At 45.3% G+C, this 17,496-nt stretch overlaps 1 protein-coding gene across 1 annotated transcript; it reads left to right on the top strand.

Annotated features, from left to right (window-relative positions):
• Nucleotides 1–5,049: 5,049 nt before the first annotated feature.
• Nucleotides 5,050–9,758, top strand: LOC144604817 (uncharacterized). The gene is made up of 2 exons (XM_078419569.1): nucleotides 5,050–5,362; nucleotides 8,262–9,758. The coding sequence occupies exons 1-2, from the start codon at nucleotides 5,315–5,317 to the stop codon at nucleotides 9,435–9,437; spliced, it is 1,224 nt and encodes a 407-aa protein (XP_078275695.1). The 5' UTR covers nucleotides 5,050–5,314; the 3' UTR covers nucleotides 9,438–9,758.
• The last annotated feature ends 7,738 nt before the right edge of the window (nucleotides 9,759–17,496 follow it).

Below are 17,496 nucleotides of genomic sequence, written 5' to 3'. Positions count from 1 at the left end.
GATAAGGATAAGGATTTTAGAACCGAGATGAGAAAGTTTCTTATGCCAAACCCAGATGCACAACTATTTTCCCACTATCCTGCCCCACCGTGACCCCTTCCACCTGTATCCTTTCCTCTCGCTTCACATTTCACTCCTCTCCTTATCCTACAACCTTTTGTCTTCTTTTAATCTCTGGTCTTTGTCCATCCATCTGCCAATAAAACGCCCCCTCACCTGTATCTATCAAGTTTTCTTATCGAGTCCACATCATAAGATTAGAAATTGTTCAGCCAGAGCTGAACACACTTCTCGACATCTGCATACAATGGCGTCTTGCGCTTCTTGTGCGGAGTGGTGGAAAGATTGGTGGAAACAGGGCCGCGACGGGAACGTCTTTCCTTGTCCCCATCTAAGTATGATGCTTTGTTTTTCCCCCACTTCTTTTTCATCTTTCTCCTCCCCACTGCAATCAGTCAAAGAATAATCTTGATCCCAAAAATGTCACATATCCTTGTCTCCCAGAGATGCAGTCAGACCTGCAGAGCTACTCCAGCACTTCGCCAAAGACCCGGGTTCGATCCTGACTCCCTGTGAGCGGGTGGGGTTGTTTTTAGTGCTCCGGTATCCCCCCCCACACTCTAAAGACGTACAGGTTTGTTGGTTAATTGGCTACGGTAAATTGTAAATTGTTCCGAGTGTGTTGGATAGTGCTAATGCTAGTGTACGGGATGACCGTTGGTCGAAGTGGAAGAAAATAACTGCAGATGCTGGTACAAATCGAAGTATTTATTTCACAAAATGCTGGATTAACTCAGCAGGTCAAGCAGCATCTCAGGAGAGAAGGAATGGGTGATGTTTCGTGTCGAGACCTTCAGACTGAAGTGGACTCGGTGAGCTGAAGGGCCTGTTCCGCGTTGTATAGAGCCCTTGCAAGTAAGGTCATAAGGTCAAAGGCGTGATGCGCGGAATCACTCAAGCGTTTTGGGGGGCAAGCAAGCTTCCGGCATACACTCGCCACACACGCAACACGCACCGCTGAGTTACTCCAGCATTTTGTCCATCTTCAATTTAAATCAGCATGTGCACTTCTTTCCTACACATTTTGTCCGTTCCAGATGCTGGCTTGAAGGGCCAAATGGAGAAGTTCTCCTCCTCACTCCGACGAGGGAGGAGGAGAATGCACCGAGTTAGCAACCGGCTGTGCCCGGGAATTGATTGCAGAGAAGGATGAATGAGATGACTGCGTGTTACAAGCCGGCTTTGTATCAGTCCAGCCGTGCCACACTGACAACGCTGAACGCTTGTGTAGGGAGGAACTGCAGGCGCTGGCTTCAACCGAAGATGAGACACAAAAAGCTGGAGTAACTCAGCGGGTCAGGCATCTGAAACGCTGAACACTTGCTGTACAGCGAGCCTTCAGAGTTCATTAGAGCTCCTCCTCGCTTACACCGCCCCCACACACCCCAGCTCTGTAGTGTGCTGTGGGTCACTAGGTGTCAGGTTTACACTGCGTTTCTCATCATGATGATTTATCTAGAACTTTATCGGCACCGCAGTCATCACATTGGAAACGGCGCCAGTGGAAACGGAGACGCAAGAGAGCAGAGAGTTTAAGGCCCTGTCCCAGTTAGGCGTTTTTTAATGCGACTGCCGGCGATTGTAAGTCGTAGCAGGTCGCCGAAAAAACGGTGACTGGATCCCCCCCACGACAATGTCTACGACAAGCTACAACAACGTACCACCTAGTCGACGTCAAGCTACGGCAAGCTACCGAAAACCAGCGACCCAATTGTCGCAAGTAGAACGTCCACCTACGACAACGTACCACCACAGAGGCGACAACCTACAACAACCGAAGTCAACCTACGTCCACCCGCGACAAGCTATGACCCTGAAGACTGAAGACAAATGAAGACAATTCACGTTTCGACCACTTTCCCTATAAAAGGGGGTGTACGGTAGGGTTTCCAATCATTCTGCATCATGACTATTTGAAAGGGATGCCACGAGAAACTACTCTGAAATACAATAACTTCATACATCAATTTTCTGTCAAAATGTCAAGAATTTTCTTTATTGATATACAAACAACATTTTTTTAAAGGTCGATAAGAACATACAACAGTGCATACAAAAATATTGTAATAAACTTCAATAAATTTAAATGAACTTCAAACTTTAAACAGAATACAAGTGCAAAAACATACAAAACCTAACATCATTCATGGACACATTACACTGATGATCAGATGAAGTCCACACTTGGAATTCGCCGAAGTCAGCACCGGCGACAACCTTAATCACCTGGCGACAACCTACTTCGCCAAGCGACAACCTGGCAACAACCTACGACAGCGCCCACGTCAGGAGACGTCAAGCTACGCTCATTGGCGTCAAACCAACAGTCGCCGAAAAATTTCAAGCCTTCACAAAATACAGTAACAACTAGAAAAACGCTACGACTCTTTGGAGACTACTCACGACCATGTCCCAGTTCGGCCAATTTTTAGGCCACTACAGACAGCCTAGTCGCCTGTAGTGGCCTAAAAATTGGCCGAACTGGGACAGGCCCATTAACTTCCACACAAAAACAAACGACTATCTCTGCAGTACAAGATATGGAACATTTTGGTTCCTGTTCAAAATACCTCGGGTTTACACTCCCTCTGGGCAGACAATGCCCTTACAGAGCTGGATACACTACAGCGACTCCGGGCTGAGACACCAGAAGGAGCCCAGCCAAGACATGCTACAACTCTGGATGGATGCTCCACTTAATGTCCACAACCCATCAACGCCATAATTACACAGCATGCCCTGGAGTAAGACGGCCAGGTCCAGAGTCTGTCTGACCTCTTCCCTCCCGTGTCTTGCCATCTTTGAATTTGCTGGGAATTGGAAGCTTATGTTGTCTTCCACAATGTGTAGGGAGGAACTGCAGATGCTGGTGTAAACCGAAGATGGACACAAAAAGCTGGAGTTACTCAGCGGGACAGTCAGCATCTCTGGAGAGAAGGAATGGGAGATGCCTCGGGTCGTGATGGATCTGGACCCGAAACATCACCCATTCCCTCTCCAGGGATGCCGCCTGTTCCACCGAGTTACTCCAGCATTTGTATCTAATGTGTCCTCCACAGCGTCACCTCATGGGGAAGCGTCATCCAAACTGCGATGTCAACCATTGTATTGTAATGAGTGGAGAACCGATCTGTCATCCGTGACCAGAGAGGCTTCACTTCATGCACTGGTATTGGCCACAGACACAAGTCAAGGCACATTTATGATACGCAGGGAAACAACAGTTAAGCAGCCTGATGTGATTAAGCACTGTATTTATGAGGTGCCATTCATAAAGATGTTTGGTTGGGACTGAGGTGTTGTTGCAAGTTTACTGGCGATTTTGACTTCAGAGTGTGGCAGAATTCTAGCAAAATTCTGGCAGGATTCTGGCAAAAAACTGTGACAATTGAACGGCTGCTGGGACCGAAGACAGTCCCGCTGTACTGGCAGCCGTAGTAAGTGCTTGCCTCCAGTACACCGCTTGTCCTCCAGAAGGAGTTGCGCGGCAACAGTACGGGTCAGGGGTCGTGACTTCGCCTGCCGTGCAAGGGGTCTCTATCTAAAGTCTAAAATCTCCATTAACTTTCCAAAGTTCCCTAGTCTTCATTTCTTTCTCCACGGAAAAACCCCTGTCTGAAAGTTACACACACTGGAAAGTTACACACACTTCTTCCCGTCTTTCAACCATATTGCCTGGATAGCAAGGTAATAAACATGTTCCCTTGTGCTAATCACACGGAACCCTCATTTTATCTGTCTTATTTCTCGGACTCCTTGCATGTCTTATCACGTCTCCCGCCCATTGGTTTGACTTAATTTATCTGCTGCATTTGGCAGATCGTCATACCACTCCACCACCCCCGGCAGAGATGCTGGAATAGAGGACAAGATCCTCGAAATTTTTATTAAAACAGAAATGTCAGGTTGCATCTCTGGATGACCTCCCTTCAGAACTCGAAGGAAAATACTTTGACAGGAGAGAAGAAAATTACAGAAGACAAAATGACAAAAGGCTGGAGTAATTCAGCGGGTCAAGCTACATTTCTGGAGAGAAAAGGAATAGGTGACGTTTCGTGTCGAGAACCTTCTTCAGACTGAAGGTATTTATTCACAAAATGCTGGAGTAACTCAGCAGGTCAGGCAGCATCTCGGGAGAGAAGGAATGGGTGACGTTTCCCATTCCTTCTCTCCTGAGATGCTGCCTGACCTGCTGAGTTACTCCAGCATTTTGTGAATAAATACCTTCGATTTGTATCAGCATCTGCAGTTATTGTCTTATACCTTCTTCAGACTGAGAGTCAGCGGAGAGGGGGTCGAGAGATAGAGATGGAACTTAGGATAAACGAATGGAAGATTTGCAAATAGCAACGATAATCAAGGAAACGTGGGGAGAGTACAAACAGAGGAACTGAACAAGACGACAGTAAAACTAGTACGACACTAGAATAGAATAGAATAGCCTTTATGGTCATCCCAAAAACATGTTTTTGGACGAAATTACGTTACCCACAGTCAACCATTTTAGAGGCAATAAAAAAGAAAACAATAAAACACACAATCACATAAAACAAAAAAACATCCATCACAGTGAGTCTCCTCCAGTCACCTCCGCACTGTGATGGAAGGCCAGAATGTCTTTTCTCTTCCCTGCTGTCTTCTCCCGCGGTCAGGCTGTCGAAATTGCCAACATTTCCGATATTGAAGCCCCCACCGGAGTGAGAGGAGCAGCGGTTAAAATGGCGGAACCATATTGGGGAGCGGGCGAGCCGATGGGGGCAGGGAGGGATTAAAACCATCCCAGGTCTCCGGGTGAACTGGCCCTCGTGGGGTTCACCGGAGCCTGACTTACCGACAGCGGGCTTCAGAAACGCAATGTCCAGCAGCGACGCTTGTCTCAGTCCACCTCTCCGCAATCACTGCGCTCGGAGAGCGGGGCCCGGGCACCGCACACACCGCCGCCGCCGACTCCGGACATTGAAGCCCCCGCCGGGCGGTGGAAAATCCCGCGGCCTATTCCAGGCCGCGCCGGACGGTGAAAGGTCCGCAGCGGGCCGACCCAAGCCTCTCGATTCGGCGCGGACGAAGACGCTGCCGCTGCCGCTGCCGCAGCTCCCGAAGTTGCCCCCCACCCAGGGGCCTGCGAACTTCCGACGTCCACAGAGGGACCGCGGCCGGAGCCTCCGAAAGCGAGTCGCAGCCGCACTCGCAGCGCCACCACACAGCCCCCGAAGACAGCCAGCTCCCAACAGTCCGCGAATCAGAGCCCCAGCCGATGGTCCCAGCTGGAGGCCGCCAGCTCCCGGTGTTTGGCCGATGGATGGTAGGCCGCAGCGTGAACGGAGACACGACACAGAAAAAAAGGTCGCGTCTCTGTTCGGAAGAGACACCAGGGTGGGGGAGGGACGGATGGAGAGAGAGGGGATGCAAGTATTACTTGAAGTTAGAGAGAAGCAATGGCAGCGTGCTCTACCCAGAGACCCCCGCAGTCGGGAAAGGCCCCTGTGGATGAAGCGCCTGCCGACGGCGGCGGCGGCGTGCGTGCGTTGCCCGCCCCCCGCTCTCCGAGCGCAGTGATTGCGGGGAGGTGGACGGAGACAGGCGTCGCTGGACATTGCGTTTCTGAAGCCCGCTGTCGGTAAGTCAGGCTCCGGTGAACCCCAGGGCCAGTTCACCCGGAGACCTGGGATGGTTTTAATCCCCAGGCATTGGGGGAGCGGACTCCCTGCCCCCATCGGCTCGCTCCCCATTATGTTATGGTTCCGCCATTTTAACCGCTTCTCCCCTCACTCCGGTCGGGAATCGGACCACTATGTTCAGCGGTCCCATTGGGGGCACATTACATCAGGCGTTGGGTTTTGTCCGACTCGGTCTCCACAGGCTGGGTGCCGTGCTGAGGGGCGGACTGACTGACTGACTGACTGCGGCATCTTCAGAGGTCCCGGGCAAGGAGGGGGTGGTTGCTCCAACCCAGGCCAGGCCCGGTGTAGGTGCAAGTGTCCGGGCAGCGCTCGGGGAGATGGCAGAAGGAGGCTTCACCGCCTCCCACCATCAACAACAAACAAAGCAGAGCATTAGTTCGGGCTCCCATACTTGCCGTATTACACGTTATGTTTGCGTGCTTTGATTTATTCCTGGGATTTGGGGTTAATGTTGACAGAGCTGTATTTTTTTAATCCCTGGCTGCCCCGTGAAGACGTCAGGAAGATGTATTTCTATATTGGCTCTTGGTGTGATGGGACACCCGCGACGGTGTTCGGAAACACTGTCGCCGTTATACGAAGGGTCCGCAATATGTAGAACTCAAAATGACGCGGGGTTTTCAAGGGAACGGTCCTATCCAACAACTCATTCAAGTCGTAGTGAAGATGTGGTTACGGAGGTCATGTTGGGTGAGCTATAATCCCTGAAGATAGTATTCAGCGCATATGATAGTACAGGAGATGCGATGACTGGAGGCACACCATTTGGCCCAATCAGCCCTTTCCAGTGTTTGGATACCGGATACCATCTGTCTGATATATCAGGGTAACATATTGCCTTATCTGCGGTATACTTGTCCACCTGCTTGCCATCTATATAAATGATTTGGATGAGCACATCCAAGGCATGATTAGTAAATTTGCAGATGACACTAAAGTGGGTGGTATTGTAGATAGTAAAGGTAGTTGGCAAAAATTGCAGCAGGGTCTTGATCGGTTGGGCAGGTGGACTGAGGAATGGTTGATATCATTTAATACCGAGAGTTGTGAGGTGTTGCATTTTGGGAAGTCTAACATGGGCAGGACCTACACGGTGAATGGTAGGGCTCTGAGGAAGGTTGTCGAGCAGAGGAATCTAGGAGTTCAGATTAGGGTTAGTCAAGTGGAACTGGTCCAGGTACAATGTTGGTACATTCTTTAAAAGGGAAAAGATAGGCCGATGGACCCTGCATGCTGGAGAAGATGGTAAGTGAAAGTTGATTAAAATGAGACACTTGCTATTGAGGGAGTGCAACGTAGGTTCATGAGGTTAATTCCCGGGATGGCGGGACTGTCATATGTTGAAAGAATGGAGCGGCTGGGCTTGTATACACTGGAATTTAGAAGGATCAGAGGGGATCTTATTGAAACATATAAGATTATTAAGAGATGGACATGCAAGAGGCAAGAAACATGTTCCCGATATTGGGAGAGTCCAGAACCAGGGGCCACAGTTTAAGAATAAGGGGTAGGCCATTTAGAACGGAGACGAGGAAAAACTTTTTCATCCAGAGTTGTGAATCTGTGGAATTCTCTGCCTCAGAAGGCAGTGGAAGCTGATTTTCTGGATGCTTTCAAGAGAGAGTTAGATAGAGCTCATAAAGTCAAGGGATATGGGGAGAAGGCAGGAACGGGGTACTGATTGTGGATGATCAGCCATGATTTCAGTGAATGGCGGTGCTGGCTCAAAGGGCCGATTGGCCTATTCCTGCATCTATTGTTTATTGCCTATTAACACTCTGAGTAAAGGAAATTCTTCTAATTGCAGTTCTCAATGGCTTGCCCCACATTCTGAAACTGTGTCCCCAGACCTCAATCGGGGGCCTGTTCCTGCATCTAGCTTGAATTCTATGATTCAGTGAGATTCTTCTATACTAGAGATTATGGACCTCGTCTCCTCTATCTCCTTAAACCTTGTGGACCTGAGACTCTAGGATTGGGATGTGAGATGATAGAACAATTCAAACTTATGAAGGATCTAAACAGAATAAGTAATGTTCCTATTAGTAACAGGGTTGCAGTTCAGCAAATGATATAACAATGGGAAAAGCAAGGAATGTTGTCTTTTCTAATCTCTGAAAGGGTGGTGGAAGCAGATTTAAAAGACAAAGAGGAAATAATTGGTGCTGGACTGGAAAAACGGGAAAGACAGGTGAATGTGATAACTGGATAATTCTTTACAAAGGTCAACGTGGGCTCAGTGGAAAAATGACCCTCCAACTGTGGTGAGATGATTCTAAATGAAAGCTCAAGATTTTGATCTCTGGAGTTTGTTCTGCAGGTGAAGTCCAGGAATGGTAACAATGGACTCTGGGACATTTGATCATGCGCATGGTTCTCTTATTGTAACTACATTGGGTTGATGTTTGACTCTTCTGTGGAATGTAAGGAGCAAGAGCAGGTATAGCCCATACGGACCTTGATCCTGCTTAGCTAACGGCTTACATATGAAAGGCAGTAACTGTGATATACTTGTTTTAGGAAGTTCTAACGGCGCTGATGGAGAACGCACAGCAGCCAGTTTCTTCTATTCTTCCGTCTACTGAGATGCTCCAAAATGAGATAATATCAAAGTTTTCCAAAGGGTCAGAATGTCAGCAACGATCCCGAAATGGACAGAAACTCTTCATTTGTTCTGAGTGTGGCAAGAGCTTTAACAAATACTCACATCTCAAACTGCACTTGCTGGTGCATACAGGGGAAAAGCCCTTTAAATGCCGCATATGTGAGAAGGACTTCAATCACCCATCCAGCCTTCGGAAACATGAGATCACGCACACAGGAGAGAAGCCATTCAAATGCTCTGACTGTGAAAAGAGTTTCAACGACTCGTCAAATCTGTCCCGTCACAAACGCATTCACAGTGGTGAAAAGCCATTCAAATGTAATATGTGTGAGAAAGAATTCACTTATTCACACCATCTATTGTCGCACCAGCGCACACATACAGGAGAGAAGCCATATCAATGCCCAACATGCAAGAAAGAATTCAGCCAATCTTCCTCATTAGTGATGCACCAGCGAACGCATGCTGACAAGCGGCCCTATAAGTGTGGCACCTGTGGGAAGAAGTTCCAGTTGTCACGCCATTTGGCGAGTCATCGTTGCACGCATACAGGAGAGAAAGCATTAGAATACAAGAAAGAGTTCAAGCGGGACTCTAGTTTGACAAAACATAAGCGTCTCATTACAGGGGAGTTGCCGTCTAAATGTACCTTTTGTAGCAAGATGTTCCGTCTGTCGCACAACCTAATGAACCAGAAGCATTTATGCGCTGGCGAGAAGCCATATCAATGCTCTGCATGTAGGCTTAAGTTCAACCAGCGCTCGTCTCTGATGAAGTATCAGCACGGAGGGGAGAGAACCCTATTGTGTTCCGTTTGTGACAAAGGATTCAAGGGGTCCAACACACTGGCACACCATATCATTGCTGGCAGCAGCCCACATCATTGCACTGGCTGTGGAAAGAGTTTCAAGAACTCAACAAATCACATTCAGCACCAGGCTATACGCATGGAAGAACGCCCATACAGACTTGCTGGGTACAGGAAGAGTTTCAAGCATGCGTATAAAGGATGCACACAGTTTATTGAGCCATCGGAATGTACACACAGGCAGGACTCCATCCAAATGTACAAGATGCAAGAAAGCCTTTAAAACACCTTCCAACCTGTTGCATCAGTAGCATTTCACAGTACTTGAGATCTTGTTATCTAATTTTCTCCTTGCACTTTTCAATAATTATGAATAATATCACTTGGATGAGACATTAGCTTTGAATATACCTTCCTAATACAGGAATTGCAATGTTTTTTTATTGAGGACGTTTTTGACCCACTGAAAAATATGATGTGAGCAAGTTATAGACAATAGGTGCAGGAGTAGGCCATTCAGCCCTTCGAGCCAGCACCGCCATTCAATGCGATCATGGCTGATCACTCTCAATCAGTACCCCGTTCCTGCCTTCTCCCCATACCCCCTCACTCCGCTATCCTTAAGAGCTCTATCCAGCTCTCTCTTGAAAGCATCCAACGAACTGGCCTCCACTGCCTTCTGAGGCAGAGAATTCCACACCTTCACCACTCTCTGACTGAAAAAGTTCTTCCTCATCTCCGTTCTAAATGGCCTACCCCTTATTCTTAAACTGTGGCCCCTTGTTCTGGACTCCCCCAACATTGGGAACATGTTTCCTGCCTCTAATGTGTCCAATCCCCTAATTATCTTATATGTTTCAATAAGATCCCCCCTCATCCTTCTAAATTCCAGTGTATACAAGCCTAATTGCTCCAGCCTTTCAACATACGACAGTCCCGCCATTCCGGGAATTAACCTAGTGAACCTACGCTGCACGCCCTCAATAGCAAGAATATCCTTCCTCAAATTTGGAGACCAAAACTGCACACAGTACTCCAGGTGTGGTCTCACCAGGGCCCGGTACAACTGTAGAAGGACCTCTTTGCTCCTATACTCAACTCCTTTTGTTATGAAGGCCAACATTCCATTGGCTTTCTTCACTGCCTGCTGTACCTGCATGCTTCCTTTCAGTGACTGATGCACTAGGACACCCAGATCTCGTTGAACATCCCCTCTTCCTAACTTGACACCATTCAGATAATAATCTGCCTTTCTATTCTTACTTCCAAAGTGAATAACCTCACACTTATCTACATTAAACTGCATCTGCCATGTATCCGCCCACTCACACAACCTGTCCAAGTCACCCTGCAGCCTTATTGCATCTTCCTCACAATTCACACTACCCCCCAGCTTAGTATCATCTGCAAATTTGCTAATGGTACTTTTAATCCCTTCAGGTACTTATTTCGGTATTGATGACTTATTTAGCAACTACCTACCTGCAAAATTGGGACTGTTTTTGATGTTGATTCTTTGTGGATTTGTTAGCAATCTAATTTTCTGGTGTGCTCCATGTCATAGTCCATGCCTGGAATACTTTTATAAGCCTTATTTTGTTGCTCCAACGTACAGGGCACCAGTGTTTAATAGAGGCCTGTAGTTCTTGAGCTCAGGAGGTATGGGGTGTCAGACATTCGGCAAATAATGCATCTCACCAGATCTGCCTTTAATCATTGCCGAGACTTCATGTGCAGATGGACATTCTGCTGCTAGACCTTTGGACATAGACCTGAGTTACCAGGTCCTGCTCTCTTTTTTCTGCTAAGCCATGATGGGGTTGCTGGACTTCCACCCGAAATGGCTGGAAAATTCAGGGCCAATGTTTGAACATTTTGTTTCCATGGAACAGATATTTATACTGCAGAAGCAGTTCCTCCCCAAGTCCCCATATGACATTTTCTTCAAATTTATTGTTTTCCTTTCAGGGAATATTGTTGAAATATGCAGGAAAGAACATGGAGAAATAAAGAAAAAAATTATCTTTGCAGAATCTTCATAAAGAAGTGTTGTCAGCAGTTCTATTTCCACTTACTGGTGCCAATATGCAATAAGAAAAATAAGGTGCCACATTTTTAATTTTGTTTTGTATGATGTGTGTTAAGTCAAACTCATTATCGGATCATGAACAGTGGTCCTTTTTACTTTTATGAATATTAATGTTTTGAAAGCCAGACTTTAATTTTGTTGTATGACAGGAATATTTGTCATATACACACACACACACACCATCACATTTTGCTGAAATTTGAAACATTGAGAATTAGAATTTTTGTTCTTCCCATTTGAGTGAAAACAGCAAAAAAAATATCTAAGTTACTATTTAAATAGTAACTTGTATATCTAGAACAAGGTTCTACTCCTTTTCAGAGTGCGATCCAAACCATAGTCTGTTAATTATTGCTAATTTATGATTCCTTTGACTCACTTGGCCGAGTGACAGTTTATTTCCAACTCTTTAACAAAACTTTTACCTTCCAAGAAGGACAATCCTAATTTATGAAGTTTTACTGCTTCATTTAAGGAGCTGTATCATGCCCATTATAGATACTTCTTCAGTGTGAACAATATTCTAACAGATTGATACAATTCATTGTCAATGTCTGTGAAAGTGGTTGAGCTGTTTGGCATGTCTGCTGTAGACAGTCCAGGTCTCACTGGCATTGAGAAAAGTAGTTATGCCTGCTATAACATAATGAAACCCAGTTAAAGACTCGCATCTCACAGAGGGATAAATTCTGCCATGTTTCTGAAATCTGCAAACTTTTTAGTGATACCATTTTGTTATTAATGGATTTATTCTTTCTTGTCCTCAATAACTCAAACACCAATAATTTACTAACCTCCTCCACCTCCTGCAGTTGCATCTTTTAATCATGATTTTGATCTTGGCACATAATGCATTTGGCCTTGAAGCTCTCATGGCATCACAAATTGCTGGATGGTTTTGCCTTGTGCCGCTCCAGCCAATCTAGGAAACAAAAGCTGTTTCAAAAATAGCACATTGTAAATGCTTACTCTACACGCCCCTCACTAAAACTGGTATGACCAATCCTTAATCTCGGTAATAAAATTAGAAAATGCTGGAAACACTCGGGTCATGCAGTATCTATGGAAAGCATATTCACAGTTTGGATTAAATACCCTTCATCAGAACTGGGAACAGGAGAGAGAAAAATGCTAGAGTCCAGGTATACCTTTGGATTCTTTTTTGTGGTCTTTGTATATTATCTGAAATGTTATGTCTACAATATGCCAATTGAGGCCAAAGCAGTAATTTTGAAAGTTACAGCATGGTCTATGGTTTTGTATTTATTCCTGTATTAATAATAAACCTATGAAAGCCACATTCTTTATTTTTGATAACCAGAGCAAGTAAAGAGCAGTAATGTTGCCTTGTCAACTTTAAGGACTTGTATTTATTTGTTCACTACACTGTTCAGTTTTCATTGTTGTACAGTCTAGATTCAACCTCCAAGGTGCACATCTGCAATGAGCTCCATCTACCATGTCAAGTCAAGTCAAATTTAGTTCAGTTTAGAGATACAAAATGGATACAGATCCTTCACCTTCCATGTCCACACCAACCATCAATCACCCATTCACATTAATTCTATGTTAACCCAGTTTCTCATTCAGTCCCTACACATGAGGGGCAATTTACGGATGCCAATTAGTCTACAAACCTGTACGTCTTTGGGATGAAGGAGGAAACCAAAGCACCCGGAGGAAACCCACGCGGTCACAGGAAGAACATGCAAACTCCACGTAGCACCTGAGGTCAGGATCAAACCCAGATCTCCTATGCTGTGAGGCAGCAGCTTTGCCAGTTCTGCTGCCCTACTATATTTGTCCTCTTTAAAGTATATCACTTGGCAATGTTTTGCACTGTTTGCAAATCAATCCCCAAGACCAGAGTTCACTGAAGAGTATTAGACCCAAACTTGACATGTAGGGAATATCACTGCAAACCAGCATTGTCTATAAAATGTCCATCACCATACTTCCATCCACATAGCTAGTTTTCTATCCACGTTGCTGCTTTCCCCTGAATTCCATGGTCTTCCACTTTCTAACTATAACTCTGTAAATGTTACAAAATGTCTTCCAATAGCCCACAAATGCATCTGAAGCACTGGTTTGATCAACATTTTCTTAGTTACCTTTTTAAATAATTTCACCAGGTTTGTCATGCTTTTAACAAATCTGTTTGCTCTCCTTTATTTAATAACTGTCTCCAAATTTGTTTATGATATCCAGTACTGGTAAGATGTGCCATTTGCAATAGTTGCCCAGTCTCCAATGTTAGGATGATTGTATGACTGATTTTTCTCCTTCTGGATAGTTATATACTTGTAGAAATTCCCTCATCCTCTATGCCCAAATAGTTACTTTGCTTCTTGCAGCAATATATAATACATTCTACCTATACTAGATGATTTGCTTATTTTAGTGATCACTTCATCTATATTATAACCCTGTCTGAAACTTCCCACTCTCATTGTAATTTTTATATCGTCCACTTTCTTTATAAAAGCAAGCAGTATATCTGTTTAATACTTCAGCTACACCATTGCTTCTCCATGAAGGTTACCCTTTTAGACCTTAATTGGACCAATATTTTTCCTAGCTAACCTCTCAGTGGATTTACCCTCATTTTATGAACCTACTTATCATCCCATTTGTTCGAACATTATCATTAAATGTATGCAGATGATGTCAGGTAAATATCTGCTGAAACATTTTTAGAATATTTCGCTCAAAAAAAACTTATTTTTATAGGGGACCATGGAAGAAAAACGCTCCCAAATATCACAGGAGTTTTATTAAATGGCTAAATAATCTTATATAGTGTGGGGAAGATACCTTTGTTAGCAGGGCTCCATTGGTAATATTCTAATCTTGAGGTAGGAGGTTAAATTTAATGGGCTTGAACCCCTCACCACATTATCTGCACTGATACCTTAAGCTCTGAGGAAATACTGAATAGGCTGAAGTTCTTTTTGGAGGCTGAAAGCAAATTTATTTGAATTGTGTATATAATATATATTTTTTAAGTGACCTAGGTAGTGGATAGGAAATATGAGGTACTTATTTCTCTTAGCAGATAGTGCAATATGTAGAGAGGTAGGATTTAAAGTATTTAGCAGAAGTATTGGAGGGGAGATGTGTTTTCACATGGTAAAATGTGAAAATGGTAGGAATCTGAAACTGCATGAGCAGATCCTAGAGGCAGAATTACATTTAAAAATATGCTGTTAATGTTGCAAGGCCACATATTTTAAAAAGTGGAAAATTGGATCAGTCTGTTCAACACTTCATCCATCACACATGATGACTCAAATGATTTCTGCTGTAGATTTCTTTGATTCCATTGCATTATATTATATGGAATGCATTGATTCCATTATAACAGATGTCATTTTTTGGCAGAGACATCAAACCAAGTTCTAACCTGTCTAGTTATTACTGTACTGTAAAGTTTCAATGGATTTGTATTGTAGAAAATTGATGAATGGAACCAGTCAGCTAAAGAAACCAAAATGTACAATGACTGCCAGGTTGTGCTTGTGATGAGCTTTCTAAAAAGTTCCTTTCTGGATGTTTTTGCTTGGTAGCTGAGCCAAACCAGACCATGATGAAGGTGAGGACAGATTCTACGATGGCAGTATAGAATTGGACCATCAATGCCCGTGGCAGATTGTGTTTCCTCAGCTGCCGCAGGAAGTACATCCTCTGTTGGGCCTTTTTGACTGTGGAGTCAATGGTGGCCCCCCCATTTAAGGTCCTTGGAGATGATGGTTCCAAGGAACTTAAATGACTCCACAGATGTGACTGTGGTGGTGTTGATGGTGAGTGGGGGGAGGGGAGGGAGAGCTCTCCTAAAGTCTTCAATCAGTTCCACTGTCTTAAGAGCATTGAGCTCCAGGTTGTTACGAAGGCACCAGCTGTGTCACTTCCTGTCTGTAAGCAGATTCCTCCCCATCCAGGATCAGTCCAATCAGGGTTGTGTCATCCGCAAACTTGAGAAGCTTGACAGAGGAGTCTGTGGAGGTGCAGTCGTTGGTGTAGAGAGAGTAAATGAGAGGGGAGAGTACGCAGCCTTGCGGTGCTCCTATCTGAGGGTCTGCAGGTCCGAGATGTGCTTTCCCAGCCTCATATGCTGCTCCTTTCTATCAGGAAGTTGATGATCCACTGACAAAGGGGTTCAGGCACAGTCAACTGGGAGAGTTTGGAGTAGCTCTGACACAATGGTGTTAAATGCAGAGCTAAAGTCCACAAACAAAATCCTTGCATAGGTTCCCCTGCGGTCTAGCTGCTGGAGGATGAAGTGCAGGCCTAGCTAGGTTGACTGTGTCATCCACCAACCTATTGGCCTGGTTTGTTAATTGGGTTTGTGATGTTTTTCAGCTGGGCCAGCACGTCTTTCAAAGGTTTTCATGACTACAGAGGTCAGTGCGACAGGCCTGTAGTCATTAAGACCAGTGATCCTTGTCGTTTTGGGTACAGGGACAATAGTGGAGACTTTGAAGTAGGCAGGGACAGTACAGGTTTGCAGGGACTGGTTGAAGAAGCCGATGCTACCAAAAGTTTGAAATTAAACCAGGCAAATGCAGTCCCCATTCATCCAAACAACAGCGGCGAGGCAGCAGAGGAGAATGGTATCTCAATTTTCTCAATATAGACATGTCAGAAAGAATGTGTAGGAAAGAACTGCAGATGCTGGTTCAAAGCAAAGGTAGACCCAAAATGTTGGATTAACTCAGCGGGTCAGGCAGCATCTCACTAGAGATGGAATGGATGACGTTTCGGGTCAAGGACACAAAATGCTGGAGTAACTCAACGGGTCACGCAACACAAAATGCTGGAGTAACTCAGCGGATCAGGCCCGAAATGTCACCCATTCCTTCTCTCCAAAGATGCTGCCTGACCCGCTGAGTTATTCCAGCATTTTGCGTCTACCTGTCAGAAAGAATGAGCAGGAATAGATTAGTGACAGTCATACAGGATATCATTAAAGATATGCCATTAATCTTCACATTTAGTGCCATTTCCAGTGTTCCATGCCGCCATCACCACACACAACACTGCTTGTAAAGCTGCAGCAAGTAAGAATTTCATTGTTCCTGGTTCATATCCAGAGCATTAAACAAGTAAGCACTCTTGACTCTTGACGCTCAAAGCAAACTTGGAGAATAGAATCTCGTCATATGATTAGGCATTTAACGAATCCATATTGAGTTCAACTATTCTATATGTCCCTACCTATGTCCTAGACACCTCACACACTCTTTGTCTCTTCAACGACTTCCGTTTTCCAGGCCCCAACTTCCTCATCTTTACCATGGATGTCCAGTCACTCTACACTTCTATCCCCCACCAGGAAGGTCTTAAAGACATCTGTTTCTTCCTCGACCACAGAACCAGCCAATTTCTGTCTACTAAGACTCTCATCCGCCTAGCAGAGCTGTTCCTCACCCTCAACAACTTCTCCTTTGACTCCTCCCACTTCCTCCAAACCCAAGGCCTAGCTATGGGCACTCGCATGGGGCCCAGCTATGCCTGCCACTTTATAGGGTAAGTCAAACAATCACTGTTCCAAGCGTATACTGACCCTATCCCCAAACTCTACCTCCGTTACATTGACGACTGCACCGGTGCTGCCTCCTGCACCCATGCAGAACTCATTCACTTCATCAACTTCACGACTAATTTCCATCCTGCACTCAAATTCACTTGGACCATCTCCCTACCGTTTCTGGATCTCACCTTCTCCATCACAGGTGACAGACTATTGATCGACATCTACTACAAACCTGCTAACTGCCATAGCTATCTCGACTATATTTCTTCCCACCCGGCTTCCTGTAAAGACTCTATCCCCTACTCCCAATTCCTCCGTCTATGCCACATCTGCGCCCAGGATGAGGTTTTCCATACTAGATCATTAATGTCATAATTCTTTAGGAAACGGGGGTTCCCCTCTTCTATTATAGATGAGGCTCTCACTCGGGTCTCATCGATATCCCGCAGCACCACTCTTGCTCCCTTCCCCCCACCCCCCATATTCACAACAAGGACAGAGTTCCCCTTGTCCTCACCTTCCACCCCATCAGCTGTCGCATCCAGCATATAATCCTCCAACACTTTCGCCACTTCCAATTGGATCCCACAACTGGCCATATCTTCCCATCTCCACCCCTTTCTGCTTTCCGCAGAGACCATTCCCTCCGCAACTCCCTGGTCAACTCGTCCCTTCCAACTCACACCACCCTCTCCCCAGGTACTTTCCCCTGAAACC

Source organism: Rhinoraja longicauda, chromosome 1, assembly GCF_053455715.1.
Source record: "Rhinoraja longicauda isolate Sanriku21f chromosome 1, sRhiLon1.1, whole genome shotgun sequence".
In the NCBI taxonomy this organism is placed as follows: Eukaryota; Metazoa; Chordata; class Chondrichthyes; order Rajiformes; family Arhynchobatidae; genus Rhinoraja; species Rhinoraja longicauda.
This window is presented reverse-complemented; position numbering and strand designations above follow the sequence as displayed.

What these genes read in the sequence shown, in the direction of transcription:
- LOC144604817 (XM_078419569.1), top strand. Translation starts at nt 5,315, where the DNA reads ATGGTCCCAGCTGGAGGCCGCCAGCTCCCGGTGTTTGGCCGATGGATG. An exon ending in CGGTGTTTGGCCGATGGATG is followed by an intron (nt 5,363 to 8,261) that starts GTAGGCCGCAGC and finishes TACTTGTTTTAG; the next exon opens with GAAGTTCTAACGGCGCTGAT.